At 39.9% G+C, this 17,683-nt stretch overlaps 1 protein-coding gene across 5 annotated transcripts in view; it reads left to right on the forward strand.

Annotated features, from left to right (window-relative positions):
• Positions 1-17,683, forward strand: part of Edem3 (ER degradation enhancing alpha-mannosidase like protein 3) — a 63,820-nt gene that overhangs the window by 30,463 nt on the left and 15,674 nt on the right. For 2 of the 5 annotated variants that reach the window (XM_052201244.1, XM_052201248.1), the window contains exons 9-16: positions 4,911-5,008; positions 7,336-7,461; positions 7,639-7,722; positions 8,789-8,872; positions 9,479-9,603; positions 15,272-15,437; positions 15,679-15,833; positions 16,845-17,001. In XM_052201244.1, coding sequence (XP_052057204.1) covers positions 4,911-5,008; positions 7,336-7,461; positions 7,639-7,722; positions 8,789-8,872; positions 9,479-9,603; positions 15,272-15,437; positions 15,679-15,833; positions 16,845-17,001 — 995 coding nt within the window. The remainder of the gene's footprint in view (positions 1-4,910; positions 5,009-7,335; positions 7,462-7,638; positions 7,723-8,788; positions 8,873-9,478; positions 9,604-15,271; positions 15,438-15,678; positions 15,834-16,844; positions 17,002-17,683) is intronic. The other 3 variants (XM_052201246.1, XM_052201245.1, XM_052201247.1) reach the window with 3 other exon arrangements.

Genomic DNA, 17,683 nt, shown 5'->3' on the forward strand with positions numbered 1-17,683 from the left:
CAGCATATAAGAGACCTGTGTGCTAGCATCTTCTCTAACACTGTATTGCCAGCCTTTTAAAGTGTGAGAACACTTTAAGAGTACCAAAAAACAAATATATAAGCCAGCCAATAAATATGAAGACATATTTGACATCATTGTTGTCAAACTAAGTGAGTGTCAAAATGCCACCCCATGTGGTTTAAGTTGTTTTGTTTTGTTTTGGTTTGGTTTTTGGTTTTTTGGATTTGTTTTTTTTTTTTTTTTTTTTTTTTTTTTCCCCGAGACAGGGTTTCTCTATATAGCCCTGGCTGTCCTGGAACTCACTCTGTAGACCAGGCTGGCCTCGAACTCAGAAATCCATCTGCCTCTGCCTCCCAGAGTGCTGGGATTACAGGCGTGCGCTACCACTGCCTGGCTCTGTTTTTGTTTGTTTGTTTGTTTGTTTGGTTGGTTGGTTGGTTTGGGGTTTTTTTTGTCTTTTTTTTGTACTAGGGAATCAAATCCAAGTCCCTACCCAACCTAGGCAGGTGCTCTACTACTGAGCTGTGTCCCCAGCCCTGTTTGATTATGTTAAACTTATATGTTTTTGTGGTTTTTATTGCTGGCATTTTGGTTAGATTGTGATTTTTTAAACTGCAGAATTGTCCCTCATGGCTGCTGCTGCTTGTGAGCTGTGTGCCTGCGTGCCCTCCTTGGCCAATGGCGTGTGCTCCCACGAGGGGCTTCTCCTTATAATGCCACTCACCAGCTTTTTCTCTGATTGACTCTATTTTGTTTTAAGAACATTTTCTTAATATGATAGTAATAGTTTCAAAATTTTGATACTAAAATTGACATTTGTGACTATCTGACGTTGATGGGTGTCTGTAACATGAGCCGCACTATCTCTGTGTAGGAGGGGTCAGCAGGGTTGTCACCTTATAGATACAGTTTCAGTTATGCCTGGGATTCAGTGGTCTGTACAGTACCTTTATGCTGGTACCTGCTCTAAAATTTATCAAGTGTTCTTTTTTTTGGCCTAAAACATGGACAGTTTTTGTAAATGTAACTTAGGGATTAGAAAACATTTTTCCTAATTGTTATTTGTAGAGTTCTGTACATGCTAGTTTTCTCAGTTAATTTTTTTGTTTTATTGCATTTTGATTGCACAAAGTAATGGGCTTCACTGTGACATTTTCACACACACATGCATGTCATGGTCACTCCTCGGTCACTTTCTCTTACCTGCTTCCTCCTCCTCCTCTTCCTCCTTCCTCCCTGATAGGCTCCCTTTACTGTCTGGGTCACTTCCACTTCCTGCACATATTTGGTTTCCTTGTGATAGAAACCATATGATTCTTGTTTTCTAAATACCATGTCTTAGTCAGTGCTTAATTGCTGTAAGAGACACCATGACCAAGGCTCTTATAAAAGAAAACATTTAATTAGGGGCTTGCTCAGAGTTTCAGAGGCTTAGTTCATTATCACCATCTCGGGCATCATGGAGGTACACAGGCACGGTGCAGAACAGCTGACAGTTCTGCTTTTGGAGCCACAGGGCTTTTGAAACATTAAGGCTTGAGTGACACAGGAAGGCCACACTTACTCTTCACAAGGTCCAAACCTCCTTATCATTCTCAAATAGTTCCCAGTGACTAAGGATTCAAAAATATGGGCCAGTGGGGGTCAACCATTCTTATTCAAACTGCTACACAGCATAATTAATTCTTTGCGTGTTCACACACACACACACACACACACACACACACACACACATTTTGACTGTTCATTTGTTCACAAGCACTCAGGTTATTTCTGTAGCTTGGTGATTGTGAACAGAGCTTCAGTAAATATCAGTATGTGGCTGTCCCTCTTCTCTGCCAGCTCTGATCATCAGATAAACCCAGGAGAGGATCATATGCTAGTCCTATTTTTTTAAGGCTTTATTTTCTCTCTCCCTTTTTCCCTCTCTCCCCTCTGTCTCTGCCTCTCTCTTTTATCTCTCTGTCTCTCTCTTCTATCTGTCCCCCCCCCCCCCCAAGCATGAGGACAATTTAATTAAAGTTTCAAAGACAAACCCCAGGGCTGACAAGATGTAAATTAGCAGCTGCCTGGAGGAGGAAGATTTTGAAGGGAAAGAGTGTTAGCCACACGCCAGACAAGCTGCCACATGGTAAGAAGGAACGCAGCCCAGTGTGTTAGGGAAAGCGTATGTAAAAAGACACAGAAGAAAGGAAACCCAGAAAACCAGTCCACGGCCATGGTGCTGTGGCTCTGCACAAGGGAGGGATTCTGGGAAGGGCATGTTTGCTTATTAAAGGGAGAATTATTCCTCCATCTCTTTAGTATGACTTAAGGCAAATCATTGTAAGGGGTGACATCTTCATCAGTTGACTGACCAACCCAACTGATTTAACTCTTAAGGGAGGAGTCTATGCATGGGCAGCTCAGGACAGGAAACTCAGAGGCAGCAACTTCAGATTTGCCCTTGGTCTTCTGGCCAGAAAGTATTGGAAGAGAGCTCTGATTTCTAACTTTTTTCCCAGATGAGCACTCCTGTCTTATAGACACAAAGGATCGGCCTAGAATTCTGGTCCAGACACTCATCCCATCTGGTGAACAGCTTTGAAACGGTCTCTGGGTTTTCATGGTGAAGATAGGCTTTATCTGTTCTCCACCTTCAGCTGTCTATAAATGATTTTAGGGTATGTCTTCAGAGAGGGGAATGTTATAGTGGTATTGGATGCTCATTAAGCGAAAGATATTTTCTGGTCAGAAGAGTGGAATATTTAAAATTTTAAAATTCATACTGAGTTTCATAGTGGCTGGGCTAATTTACATTTCTACTCAAATTATCAATAATGTATAGACCATATTAATTACCTGTTTGTTTAACCTGTCAAAAATTAAAGTAGATGATTTCTAGCAATGATTTTTATATGTGTTCCATTGAGTACAAGAGGTGATTCATTTTAAATTGCTGTCTCTTTTTATCTGAACCCTTTGTCACAGTGCAGTGATCCCTTAATTTCTAACCCTGTCTCTGAGTAGGTGTCTCCACGTTGTCTCGCAGTGTTTGCCAGACACACCTCTCCATCCCATGCAGGGGCTTATGCTGTAAACGTGTCATTTATCTGATTTGCACATATCTCCATGAATTTTTACCTCTTTTCATATGTAAATCTGTTAATATTTTAATACATATACGTTTATGATACTTTTATATTATCTCAGTATGTAACATCTTTTCTAGTTGTTTTTTATCCTCTTGTTTTTGATATCTTTGTCTCTAAAGACAAACTGAATGTGCTCTCTGTACTGGCTGGTTTTGTGTGTCAACTTGACACAGAGGAGTTAGCACAGAGAAAAGAGCTTCAGTTGAGGAAGTGTCTCCTTGAGATCTAGCTGTGGGGCATTTTCCCAGTTAGTGATTAAGAGGGGAGGGTCCCTTGTGGGTGGTGCCATCTCTGGGCTGGTAGTCTTAGGTTCTATAAGAAAGCAAGCTGAGCAAGCCAAGGGAAGCAAGCCAGTAAGTAACATTCCTCCATGACCTCTGCATCAGCTCCTGCTTCCTGACCTGCTTGAGTTCCAGTCCTGACTTCCTTTGGTGATAAACAGCAATTTGGAAGTATAAGCTAAATAAACCCTTTCCTCCCCAATTTCTTCTTGGTCATGGTGTTTTGTGCAGGAATAGAAACCCTGACTAAAACACCCTCTGATCCCTTTGTCTCTTCCTCCCCAGCCCTTTTCTGTTAGGTGGATGGTTTGAGTATCTGTCTGGTGTCTCTGTTTTCTTTTGGGTTGTTGTTTTTTTTCTTGTCTCTCCCCTCTTATGCTCCCTCCTCCGCTGTTTGACTAACAGCAAGCTTCATTAAGGTATTTACTTATTTGTACTTTGAGTATCGATTAAAATACATGAATTGTCTCTTAATTAACTCGTCTCTGCATATATGGGTTCTGCTCTAGTATTCAATTACCTGCACATGGAGAATATTCAGGGGGAAAAGCTCCATTTACTCTAAACATAATCTAGATTTATTGTCTCTAAACAATTCAGTATAAAAAGCATGTATATAGCTTATACATTGTACTTTGTTAAAATGAGTTTGGAGATTGCTCAAAGCATCTGAGGCTATGCCAGTTTATACCATTAAAATCCCCATGAGTCTCGAAACCAGTGTTCAGGTAACAGAGGTGATTGTACAACATACTAAACTGTGTGGTAGTGTTCCATGGGCAACAAAGCTGTGTTTCTGTAGTTGTTGATTATTTTAGTATTGGAGTGACGGCTTAACTGTATGGAATTCTTAAGTTACTTTCCATCAAGTCTTTAAAATACAATTCTTTTATTTTCAAACATCCTATTAAAAATGTGATATTGTTCTTATTTCTATGCCCTTAATATGTGTCTGTCCTTTCTTTTACAATTCTTTTACAAATCTTCCAAGTCTGGAAGATTGTAAATAACAAAAACAATGAAAAGTTTACAAAAATGTTGTTGCAATTTTGGTATAAGTTTTCGTCTTTCCTTAAGCATTTTTGGGCCTTTTAAATTTAAAATGCTTTTAATTGCTAAAGTTTGGTTTCTGTTTTTCTTTTTTAAGATATTTCGATTTGTGTTGGATGAATCACTGCTAACTATTCTCCATCTAGCATGGACTTGGTGATAGTGCTTTTTATAAATAAGAATATTTGTAACCATTTCATATAGCAACTTTTTAACAATAAATTATCAGTAGGGGAACTGTTATTCACAAAGCAGATAAGGTTGTAATTCTAGAGATGTACAGTTGTTACAGTAAAGAGTTTCATGTTGGTGTGTAATTTCATGGTGTGCAGTTGTTGCAGTAGAGTTTCATGTTGGTGTGTGATCTCCTTGTGCTGTAGTAGTGTCCTCATTTGAGTTTTCAGACATGTTTAATTAAGGACTGCCTGTGTGTGTCCTACAGATAGTGGAGTCGGAGCAGGCATCGACTCATACTATGAGTATCTGTTGAAAGCCTATGTCTTGCTTGGAGATGACAGTTTCCTGGAAAGATTTAATACAGTAAGTTGATTTATTTTCCTATTAATTTTGTAGCTAATTTTACAAGTTCAAGTTTGATGAAAACGTAACAACCTAAATGATGTTCTTAAAACAGTTTGTCTTAAAATGTGTTGTAGTGTTTTGCCAGCTCTCACTGATGATGTTGGGCAAGGCAGCATGCAAGTGACAGGGACACATCCACAAAATAGTCTCTTCATCTTTCATCAGAAAATTTCTTAATTTGGCAATGTATGTCAGAATAGGTAGATTTGGGTTTTACCTAATCTTGTTCTGAACAAAGAAGGCAGTTGCTGGAATGAGACACAGCTAGCTTTCGTTTTTTTGGGGTCCCAGTTCTATTTGAAATGTTGGAAATTTGGCCTAATCTTTGATCATACCAGCCAATCAGGGTTTGGGTAGTGCATATACATTCCAAAAGATGGTGTCTTCAGAATGGACCATAAGAACACACATAGAGGCTTTGGGGAGGAGATAGTTGGGCACATTGTGGGTTGCTCATAATTGAAGTAAGCTAAGGCTAATGTAGCAAACTCATCAGCTGTGTCTCTAGAGTCATGTGGACACAGTTTCCTTTTTTGACCACCCATCAGTTCATATGCATTTTATATGTGATATGTTTTGGTAATATAGTTAAAAGTAATAGAAAGATCTTGGTTTATATCCTGTTTGGGCAACATACTAATTTTGTGAGCATTTCTGGTTGCCTTCTGTTTTGGGAGATTACAAGAGTTTTTATATACATAGTGATTAGAACATAGCTAACTAAATATTGTCAATAGTAGCAATTAAATACCAGATGAGCTAGCAAAACAGCTTAAACTGGGGCTGAAGAGACTTCTCAGTGGTTAAGAGCGCTTGCTACTTTGACAGAGAACCTGGGTTCAGTTCCCAATACCCACATGGTGTTCACAATCCCCTTAAATCCATGTCCTGGTGATCCCATGTCTTTGTCTGGCTTTTCCAGGCACCAGGCATGCATACGGTGCACAAATATTCAGACACTCGCACATACACATAAAATAAAAATAAATAAAAAATACAAAATCCTAGTACAATTTTGAGTACTTAAAAAACTGTTAAGGTAAGATTTTGTTTTCTTCTTAGATATGAATTAAGTCAGTAACTTATTTTCATTGGCTTATTGATACAGCTTGTCCCGTTTTCAAAGCTGAGGCATATATATAGGAGAAGCTGTTAAAAGGAGGGGAAAAGGAGTCTCCAATAACAGAAAAGGCAGAGGTAGCAGACCACGTGAGTGGTAACAGTGACTCTGTGCATTAGTTTGGGTAGTAGTAAGTACCAGAATATTGGGCTAGCTGAGAAGGGACCACAGTTCTAGGTAAAGGAGAAAGACTAAACTCTGTAAAATGGAAACTGATTTTGTTCTAAGGGGACCAGAGAACATCAGTGGGCCACACAGGCATCCTAACCATGAGCCGGTCGCACAGTAAATAAGGATGCTTAGATCTGTTTCTCAGGAGACCCTTCCCCACCTTTGCTTTCTATATGTGTTCTTGTATGGTCAAGTGTATGTGCATGTGTGTGGGGGCCAGAAGCTGATGTTGACTGTCGTATTCAATTGCTGAGTGCCTTACCTTCATGAGACAGAATCTCTTCACCAGACCCAGAGTTCCTAAATTTGGCTAGACTGGCTGGGCCAGCAAGGGACCATCCTCTCCCTACCTCCTAAGCCACTGGGGCAAGAGAACGGTGCTTCACCTGGCTTTTTTACATGGATGCTGGGTGTCCGAACTCAGGTCCTCATGTTTGTGCAGCAAGTTCCAAGAAGTCTCATGTTAGTTGTAGGCTTTAATATTCTGCCTTGGAAAGATAAAGAATCCTGTATGTAGCCTACGGTACCTTTGGACTCGTGTTCCTCTACTTCAGCCTCCCAGGGTTGGCGTTGTGGGCACTTAACCACTGCATCCAGTCTTGTTATATACCTTAGTAGGTGTTTGTGTGGGTTGTTCGTTCTCTCTCTCTCTCTCTCTCTCTCTCTCTCTGTGTGTGTGTGTGTGTGTGTGTGTGTGTGTGTGTGTCTGTGTGTGTATGCACGGGCACCCATATGTGGTGTGTGTACATGCCTCAGGTACTTGACACCTTGGGCATGCTAGACAAATGTCCTTCTGTTGAGCTATAACCATACTTCTGCATATGACTGAGAAAATATATAGCAGTATATATAATTTCTTTCACCTAAATATTTACATAATCAATTGACATATCAGGAATTTATCTATCTTTATATACTCAGACGTAATTATTTTACTGTATTATATGTATATATTTACTTGGACTTTCATGAGCATTTTGTCATGATCTTTCAGCATTACGATGCCATAATGAGGTATATTAGCCAGCCGCCTCTCCTACTTGATGTGCACATCCACAAGCCAATGCTGAACGCTCGGACCTGGATGGATGCATTGCTCGCCTTTTTCCCAGGTTTGCAGGTAAAGAAACCCATTTCCTTCAGGTTAGACTACATTTATTTTAATTAAGTGCATTTGTGATATCCAAAATCCAAATGATAAACGTGATCATTTCAAGGTTGTACTAACCTGGTAAAGTAGTGGCCATAGATGAAATTAATTGATGCTTTACTGAATGATTTGGTTGTTTACTTCTAGGTTTTAAAGGGTGATATTAGACCTGCTATTGAAACTCATGAAATGTTATACCAGGTGATTAAAAAACACAATTTTCTACCAGAGGTAAGCTAATAATTGAAATTCTCCTACACATGCGTGCACGTGTGCGTGCATGCATGTATTAAATTTCTAATTTAAAGCTCCACATGGCCAGTCACTACCATCTTTAACTCCAGTTCCAGGGGATTCAGCAAAGACATACACATGAAATAAAAAAAAAAAATTAAGAACACTGTTGGCTATTATTGGTTAAATTTTAATTAGACTAATTTTAAATAAGTCCTTGATTCATTTCGCAGAGGATTTGACATTATTATAAAAGAAAATAGGCTAAAATAAAAATATATCCTTGAAAGTACATAAAATAAAAAAGAACAGAAAATACATAGAAGAGTGCATTCTAAGTGGCCTAAAAAAAGTTACGTATTTTTACATACATACTTATAAAAGATGAAACATATATGGATTGACTTGACTTAGCATTTCACTGTGTGTGGATACAGTGTTCTGTGTACCGTAAATACAGTTTTGTCAACTAGAGAGATTGAAAGGAAGTCGGAACAGCAGATACATACCAATTCAGAGGGAAAAGGAAAGAAACAAAAGGAACGTGCAGTTATTCACAACATAGGATGATGCATTTATTGCCACTCCTTAACGTCATTAGTGAGGTGTTCTGATTTTATTGTTGGTCCAGTTGGTTATTAAAAGGAAATGCAGAGATGGGTCAGTTGTGAAGTGCTGAGTTCAGTCCCCAGAAGCCAGGGTAGAGCACACCTGTAATCCCAGAGCTGGATAGGCAGCTGACTCTGGGTCTCACTGGTCAGCCATCTACTCTACTTGGTGAGATGGAAGGCACTAAGGAACACAAGGGTTGACCTCCATGAGTACTTCTGTGATTACACATGGATATGAGCATGTACACACAGAAAAATAAACTCATTAAGCTCGGCTAAACAGACTTTCTAAAAATGAATTAGTATTTTAGTAACAATATTTTATGGATGAAAATTTACCATGACTTGGATATTAATTACTATGATCTTTTATATATATTGCTTTGTATTCTAGAACTAATTGTTTATTTTCAGTCACATTTTAATACTCACTTGTATGTTGCTCTGTACAGGCATTTACTACAGATTTCAGGGTCCATTGGGCTCAGCATCCTTTAAGGCCAGAGTTTGCAGAAAGTACCTACTTCTTATATAAGGTAAGATAACCTACCACTCTTGGCTTTTCCCTACATCTTGTTGTCTCTTTTATAATAAAAAATAGTATTTATGGTTTTAATGGTTAGCTATATCATGATTTGCATTCATTTATCCCATAAAATTATAGAAAGATTTGATGTGAACTTCAATGCCTATACAAATACTCGAGGGAGAGGCTGTGGCTCCAAACAGAAGACAGGAAATTGAGATCCTAGCTATGCTATACATTAGCTCCTCTGAACACTGTAAACATGTCTGCTGTAAAGAAGAAGGGTCATGAGAACAAAAGAGAAAACAAGCAAACAAAACCCAATAAGCTTATATTGAGGATCTACATCCTAAAACGAGTCTCTTCCTTTCAACCAGGGAGTTCTTTTGAGCATTTAGAAATGTAACAAAAAGGCTAAGGGTATGGTTTCAGTTGTTCAAAAGTCTATAAATCAAATCTGTGATGTATTTCCAAACCTGTTTCCTGTGTAATGTGTGCTGGTGCCCACCACACGGCCTGGCATCTAGTAGGCACTCAGTAATTACGGGATGGATGAGTGGGTGTATGGCAGCATATGTGCTGTGTCTGTACATACATGTATTATCCTTTCTAATAGGCTACAGGAGACCCTTACTACCTTGAAGTAGGGAAGACACTTATTGAAAATCTGAATAAGTATGCGCGAGTGCCTTGTGGATTTGCCGCCATGAAGGATGTCCGCACTGGGAGTCACGAGGACAGGTAAGCAAGCCCCGCCCCTCCTTAGCAGGGACACAGCACAGTGTGCAGAGACACACACTGAATGCTGGAACACCCAAGGAGGCAAACCTTAGTTCATTGTGCTTGGTTTTGTTTTTTTAAAAACTTTTTGATCTGCTTATTTAAAGCAGTTTGGAAAGCCATGGTTTTTTGTTTTGTTTTTTGTTTTTTGGGTTTTTTTTTCTTTTTTTTCTTTTTTTGTTTTTTTTTTTTTGTTGTTTGTTTGTTTTTTTTTTTTTTTTTTTGCCATAGTGCCTCATGTATAGCAGGTACTCATGATTTTTAAGCAGAATATTACACATCAAAACCTGTTTTCGGGACATTGAAAACATTGTGTGTTGTGCTGTAATTTTTTAAAAAATATTATGTAAGAGAAATTATCAAAATAGTGAAAGAGCTGACTTGTATTCAGTCAGGAATTCTTCATCAACATTATCATGGTCAGTGTGTGGGCTCTGATTCTGACCCTGCTGGGGAGACCAGTGCTGGGGTCTGACTCACTGTCTGCTAGATAGGTGTGGTGCCATGAAACACTCACGTGATAAGGGCACACACATTGAGCAGTGTGGCTGTCACATTACTGCTGTCCCAAGGTCACTTTCGTAGCCTTCCTATCTCTGAGTGACCACTAAAGCTTGTTTATTCATTTGGTTAGCAAACATCCATTTCAAAACTACTCCTTAAACCCATTATATGCCAGCATTATACTAGTTTTAAAGATTAGACATATGGGGCTAGAGAGAGATGGCTCAGTGGTAAGAGCACTGACTGCTCTTCTAGAGTCCTGAGTTCATTTCCCAGTAGTCTCATGGTTCATCTGTAATCGGATCTGATGCCCTTTTCTGGTGTGTCTGAAGAGAGGTGTACAATGTACTCATATACATAAAATAAATAAATCTTTTAAAAAGACGATTAGACATATGAAGACATGTCCTTTGAGCCTCTGAGTCAGTAAAGGCAAGATTTATAAACAGACTTTTCAAATGTGCTGCAAACCATTTGGAAGGGGCATGAGATGCAAGGCAGGCTGTGATATTCACTGAAATGCTTCTGGAGAATGCTGAATCCTGACAGATGAGGAAGAGTGAGGAGACAGAGTGAAAAATTTTTCTAGGCAAAGAGACGGAAGACCTGAGGGGGAAGACCTGAGGAACAGGATGTTCACTCTCTCACAGCTCTGAAGACCTGAGGAACACAGTACTCATACTCTCACAGCTCTGAAGACCTGAGGAACACAGTGCTCACACTCTCACAGTTCTGAAGAGGAACACAGTGCTCACACTCTCACAACTCTAAAGACCTGAGGAACACGGTGCTCACACTCTCACAGGTCTAAAGACCTGAGGAACACGGTGCTCACACTTTCACAGCTCTGAAGAGGAACACAGTGCTCACACTCTCACAGCTCTGAAGAGGAACACAGTGCTCACACTCTCACAGCTCTGAAGAGGAACACAGTGCTCACACTCACACAGCTCTGAAGAGGAACACGGTGCTCACACTCTCACAGCTCTGAAGAGGAACACGGTGCTCACACTCTCACAGCTCTGAAGAGGAACACGGTGCTCACACTCTCACAGCTCTGAAGAGGAACACGGTGCTCACACTCTCACAGCTCTGAAGAGGAACGGAATACAGTGCTCACACTCTCACAGCTCTGAAGAGGAACACGGTGCTCACACTCTTACAGCTCTGAGGAGGAACATGGTGCTCACACTCTTACAGCTCTGAAGAGGAACATGGTGCTCACACTCCCATAGCTCTGAGGAGGAACATGGTGCTCACACTCTCACAGCTCTGAAGACACAAGGAACACAGTGCTCACATTCTCACAGCTCTGAAGATATGAGGAACACGGTGCTCACACTCCCACAGCTCTGAGGAGGAGCATGGTGCTCATACTCTCACAGCTCTGAAGACATGAGGAATATGTGCTCACACTCCCACAGCTCTGAGGAGGAACACAGTGTTCACACTTCCACAGCTCTGAAGACATGAGGAATATGTGCTCACACTTCCACAGCTCTGAAGACATGAAGGAACACGGTGCTCACACTCTTACATTACTTGCCCTTGATCCTTCTCTCAGAGTCTTTCAGAACTATTTAACTAGCCTTGGACTCCCTTCCCGGACTGTAGCTGATGAGGAAAGGCTAGGTTTTGGGAAGTGGACCTACAAACAACAGCAGAAACAGAAAGCAAACACTTCCCTGCAGTCAGGTGCTCTTCTGAGCACTTCATATGTTCCACTCACTTGATCAGCAGCCCTTGGAAGTGTAAACCCATCACAGCCTTCATTTTAAAGATGAACAACCCTGGAGGGAAAGTAAGAGAGTTGCTTCCTAGGCAGTGATAAGGCTAGATGAGAATTGTAATCAATACATTGGCATGGACAACCATGTGATAGCGGCAGTCTATTCAAAGCACAATAGTTAAGCACTTACTGTATGCCAGGCACTGCACTTAAGTGTTAGGGTTGGTAGATGAGATGCAGTCCTGGCCCTCCAGTGCTATGTGGTCGGTGAGCAGGGTGATTGTGTAGAGGTTAGAAGTGCAAGATACAGGATGCGGTGGGAGTTAGAGGACAGGTAGGTTATTCTGTTCAGAGCTTTCACTTTTCAGAATTTACCAGCCCCCCTTGCCCTCTCCTTGCTACCCACTACTCCTTTTATGATGTTGTTGCTCAACTTGTTATCACTGCTTTGCTCCTTTCTGATTGTAGTCCAGTATATAGAATATCTCTTGAATGATATGAGTTGGGGATATAGATTGATGGTAGAACGCCTACCTAGCTTGAGTTAAGTCCTGGATTTCATCCTCAGCTTGAAACAAAACTCTGCACACACAGACACACACAGACACACACAGACACACTCACACTAGTCTCTCTTTCTCTCTCTCTCTCTCTCTCTCTCTCTCTCTCTCTCACATACACACACACACACACACACACACACACACACACACACACCCCCCACCATCACCACCACCACCACCATCAATTCTACTCAGGCTGTGCCCAGCACAGAAAATAGCACTGTAATGATATGTAGTCATGTAGTCTTCATTATATTGTCTTATTAACTGCCGTTACATTTGTCTTTGTTTTTATTTCAGTAGCTATTTTTGTTGAATTCATATTGAATTTGTGTGACCCAGCTAGTCTCAGATACTGAGCTCTAGGCTGCTAATAAACATATTTTCTGACTTAATCCTGAGAAGCTGATTTATATTTAGAAGCATGAATTTAGAACTTTGTATTTATCCTAGGGAATTTTCATTTTTGTTTCTAGACAAAGCTTTCAGGCTGAATATCATCTCAGGATCTTTTGGCCAAACTGCTGGTTTTCAGTATCCTGCATCTTAGAGAAATATAATTTCTCTAATTGATGAGGAAGACCTTTGGATTGGGATTGTGACCAGTCCCCCTACAAGACACTTGAGAACTTTAGTGACAGGCTGTTTGCTTCGGATGCATATTCCCCTACAGATCTGCTGACATTATCCTGTAATCACAGGCATCTGCATGCAACACACACACACACACTTTTCAAGAAGGAAATATTTGTATTTTTCTAGTGATATGTGAAATCACTAAAAACAAACTAATTGACCAAAAAAAAAAAAACCAAAAAAACAAAGAAATGAAAACTTTTGAAGACCCCGCTGTAATGTGCCTGCGATGATGCTGATCACTTTGGTGGTCACGTAGACATGGGGAATGCATTTGCTTCTGTGTGTATATTTCTGGCTTTAGATAAAACCAGACCATCTGGAACTAATGGATGAGTGATCCAACTATGTCTTTTCTAAATGTTTACAAAACATGGTTTGTAATCAGTCTCACTGCTCTTACTTATTAATATACCCCTCAGGCACAGTTCTCCACGGAGCCATCAGAAAGGGGAACTACAGTAAGCTTAGTACAGATCAACAGGGCAGTGTTTTTCTAACAAGGTTTACATCAAAAACAGGCCACAAGGCTTTAAAGTATTATAACCAGGAGATGGCTCAGTGGGTAACGTGCTTGCTGCACAACATGAGAAGTGTGATCCCAGCATCCACAGAAGAGCCAGGCCTGCCCAGTGTCTGCCAGTCCAGAGATGCAGGGGCGGAAGGAGGGTCCTCCGAGCTCACTGGCCACCCCGTCTAACCAGCTGACTGGTTCCAGGCCTGGTGGGAAACGTGGTCTCAGATCGTAAGGTGGAGAGTAAGAGAACACACCGTGTCAGCCGCTGACCTCCCCATACACACCACAGCTGTTCAGACACAGGAAAGAGTCGAGCTGTGGTTTCATTCTCACACATGAGTCTGCTGTTTTGTTCCCTTTGCAGAACAGGAAACAGAAGTCACCGACTTTAGGTAATGTCCTAATGGCCAGTGACTTCCTAGCAGAAGAGCTTTGTTCATCTTTAAAGCCCTGCTCTTCACCACTTCTTAGTGACGCCCTCTCAGTTTGCATTAGGAAGCAGCACTGAGGCCTATGGCGAGCCGAGACTGAGCTTGGCGGGAAATGTGATCGGAAGTGACCTGTTAAATAAGCCCTAGGCTTGGTTACTGCCAAGCCCTGGCGCCTCGTTGTGGGGGGTAGTAAATTTACTTACATTTGATGTTGCAGTTTCATCTGCTCCCTATATATTCTTTTCCTGACATGTCATTTATTTGAATTTCTCTTTAAAATGTCGTAACAATAACCTATTTGTGAAGGCATGTCCACACTTCCCTCTTTCTCTCCTTACCTATCTAGTAAACAAATAGATAAAAGCTTATAGCTCTGGGACACAGTACTGTACAAAACTGTGCCTACAGTCCTGGGGCTTTGTGTTTACTTTTGTGGAGCTTTTTATAAATGACCCCTTTAAAGTCTTCATCACTTAAATGCCTGCATAACAAATGTCATGAAAGTGACGTGCCTAAGTCATGTGTTAACATGACTTGAAGATTCTTATTAGTCTCATTAGTAAATTTATCTTGTAGTTTACTTACTGAGTGTGCAGTAGTCTCCATAGTAGAAAACCTATTAAATGAGCAGTGTGGGGACTGGTGAGATGGCTCAGTGCTCAAGAATGCAGGTTCTTCCTGAGGTCCTGAGTTCAATTCCCAGCAACCACGTGACCTTCTATAAAGGGATCTGATGCCCTCTTCTGGAATATAGGGGTGTATGCAGACATAGCACACTTACATTTAAACAAATCAAAACAAAAATAAATTAATTAAAAGAAAAAAAAAAAAAAAACCCCAGGCAGTTGTGACTTAGGCCTTAATCACTTAGCACTGAGGAGGCAGAGGAAAGCTACTCTCTGTGAGTTCAAGGACAGCCTGGTCTACAGAGAGAGTTCCAGTTCCAGGACAGCCAAAGCTCCCCGTCTCAAAAACAAAAACAAACAAACAAAAACTCCTAAAAAAACAAGCAAAAAAAAATAGAGTAGGGTGAATTTTGTGTGTTTGTGTGGGATATTTTACAGGTTTCTCTTTATGACTCTTTGATAAGATTAACAGTAGTGGTAGGCAGCTCCTCTAGTCTTTTATGCCATTGTGTTATTCTGGAGTTCAGGTTATTTTGACAGGGGAGAATTGAAACACTTTGTGTTATATCGACTCTATGACTGATATTTGGATTTTTGAATATTTATTTGTGACTTCAATTTAGAATGGATTCATTCTTCTTGGCTGAAATGTTTAAATATCTGTACCTGTTATTTGCTGATAAAGAAGACATTATTTTTGACATAGAAGACTACATCTTTACAACAGAAGCTCACCTGTTACCTCTTTGGCTTTCTACCACAAACCGAAGCATCTCGAAGAAGAACACAGTGAGTTTTAAATTAAATGCCTTCATCACTTTTCACTTTTATATATTTGTTTTATTTTTCTAAGTAAGAAGTAACCCATAATTAAAATGTGATAATATATGCCTGGTAGGAGGGCGGCTACTTACAATATTGTCTTATTTTCTTTTAGGAAATCACTCTTGTTTAATAAAAATTACTTCCTTTTTATCCATAATATTAAGTATCACTGTTATTATTGGTTACATTTTTTTTTATGTTCTAGACCTCAGAATACACAGAACTGGATGATAGTAATTTTGATTGGACTTGTCCAAACACGCAGATTCTTTTTCCTAACGATCCATTGTATGCTCAGAGCATCCGTGAACCCTTGAAAAACGTGGTGGATAAGAGCTGCCCAAGAGGCATCATCAGAGTGTAAGATGTATTGTTTTATATTTAATACCATAGTTATTTTATAAATACCGTTATATTTAATAATATAGTTAATGCCAAGTTAATTCATAATAAATACTGTGCTTAAGGAGCTATAACAATAGGTGAAAAGACTTTCACTTAGACCAAAGATACTGAGATATGTAGTTTTTATTGAATAAAAAATTATGTGAACTTTATTATACTTTCATTTAATAGTAGATAGTATACAACAGCTTTTAAATTGAGATCCATAAATTATTTCAGCATGTCTTGATGTTTCCTCTGTAGTTTCTGTATAGTGGAAAGACAGTTTTTGTATTGCTTTGTTTGTGTTTTATTGTTTTTAGAATTCCTTCTGACTCTGGATTGTAACTAAACTTATTTGGGAGGCATATAAACAAAATCATTTTCTTCTATTTAGATAGTTATCATGAAGGCTGTTGACTACAAGGGAGCTCAGAGAGTGAAGTAGGCATTTTTGTTATCCACTGATGAAAATATTATTTTGCTTAAGTATTGTTAAGGCTGGTGAGGTGGCTCCGCAGTTAGGAGCACTGGCTGCCCTTCTAGAGGACCCAGGTTCAATTCCTTATACCCACATGGCAGCTCTGAACTGTTTGTAACTTTAGACCCAGGGATGGGACATCCTCCTCTGGCTCTGAAGGGCACTGTATGCATGTGGTGCACAGACATGCATGCAGACAGAGCACCAGTTCACATACAATTTCTAAAAATTAAAACTGGAAAAAAGTGTGAGAAAAACAGTTTTTAGAGAAAGACAACATACATGATCTAGTTAACTGGAACACATACACAAATGTATACACATACGGGTGGAAGTAGCACAGTTTGTTAATAATCAGAATTATACATGGGAAAATGAATTACTGCAGCTCTACCAGCTCTAAAATGAGCTGTTTTGCAAATATCTACTAAGATTATTCTTATTTTATTTTTATATTTCACTACTTGTAATGTGTAGTTGTAAGCCTTGCTTCTGATCCCTTTCAGCAGAGAGGAGAGTTTCAGAAGTGGAGCTAAGCCTCCTCTGAGAGCCAGAGATTTTATGGCCACTAACCCTGAACATTTAGAAATCCTGAAGAAGATGGGGGTGAGTTTGATTCACCTCAAAGATGGGCGAGTCCAGCTGGTCCAACATGCAATCCAAGTAAGACATTGCTGTATGGGCTAGGTCCTGTCTCTCTGCTCTGTGTGGGCTAGGTACTGTCTCTCTGCTCGGTGTGGGCTAGGTACTGTCTCTCTGCTCTGTGTGGGCTAGGTACTGTCTCTCTGCTCGGTGTGGGCTAGGTACTGTCTCTCTGCTCTGTGTGGGCTAGGTACTGTCTCTCTGCTCCGTGTGGGCTAGGTACTGTCTCTCTGCTCTGTAGCTTGAATAGGGTGATGGCGTTTGACTGGTAGAAGCCTGAGGAGGAAACACATGGAAGTCTTTTGGGAAGATCTGAATTCTTGTCATCAGTGGGATCATTCATTTGTATCACTATAGTCAAAAATAGGATGTAAATCTTAATTTTCTTTCTCAGTTCATTGTCTCTCCATTATTTTATTTCGAGTTAGTGGTTAATTTTAATATTTACATAATAATATTTCACACTGTTTTAGTTTCCCAAAAGCATTGAATCTTGGTACTTCATTCATCACAGAAACCAAGCTTTACATATATTTGTACCCGGAAAATATAACATACTTTTTAGATAAATTTTATTGGTTTTTACCTTAAAGTTTTTATAACATGAAGCCTTTAATTATGTTATTAGCACCTTGACTCTGAACAGCATTGTATTCTGAATAACTTTAAGCTTGAAGCACACTTAGACGATCTTTACTCTCAA

The sequence above is a fragment of the Apodemus sylvaticus genome, chromosome 12, assembly GCF_947179515.1.
Source record: "Apodemus sylvaticus chromosome 12, mApoSyl1.1, whole genome shotgun sequence".
Taxonomy (NCBI): Eukaryota; Metazoa; Chordata; class Mammalia; order Rodentia; family Muridae; genus Apodemus; species Apodemus sylvaticus.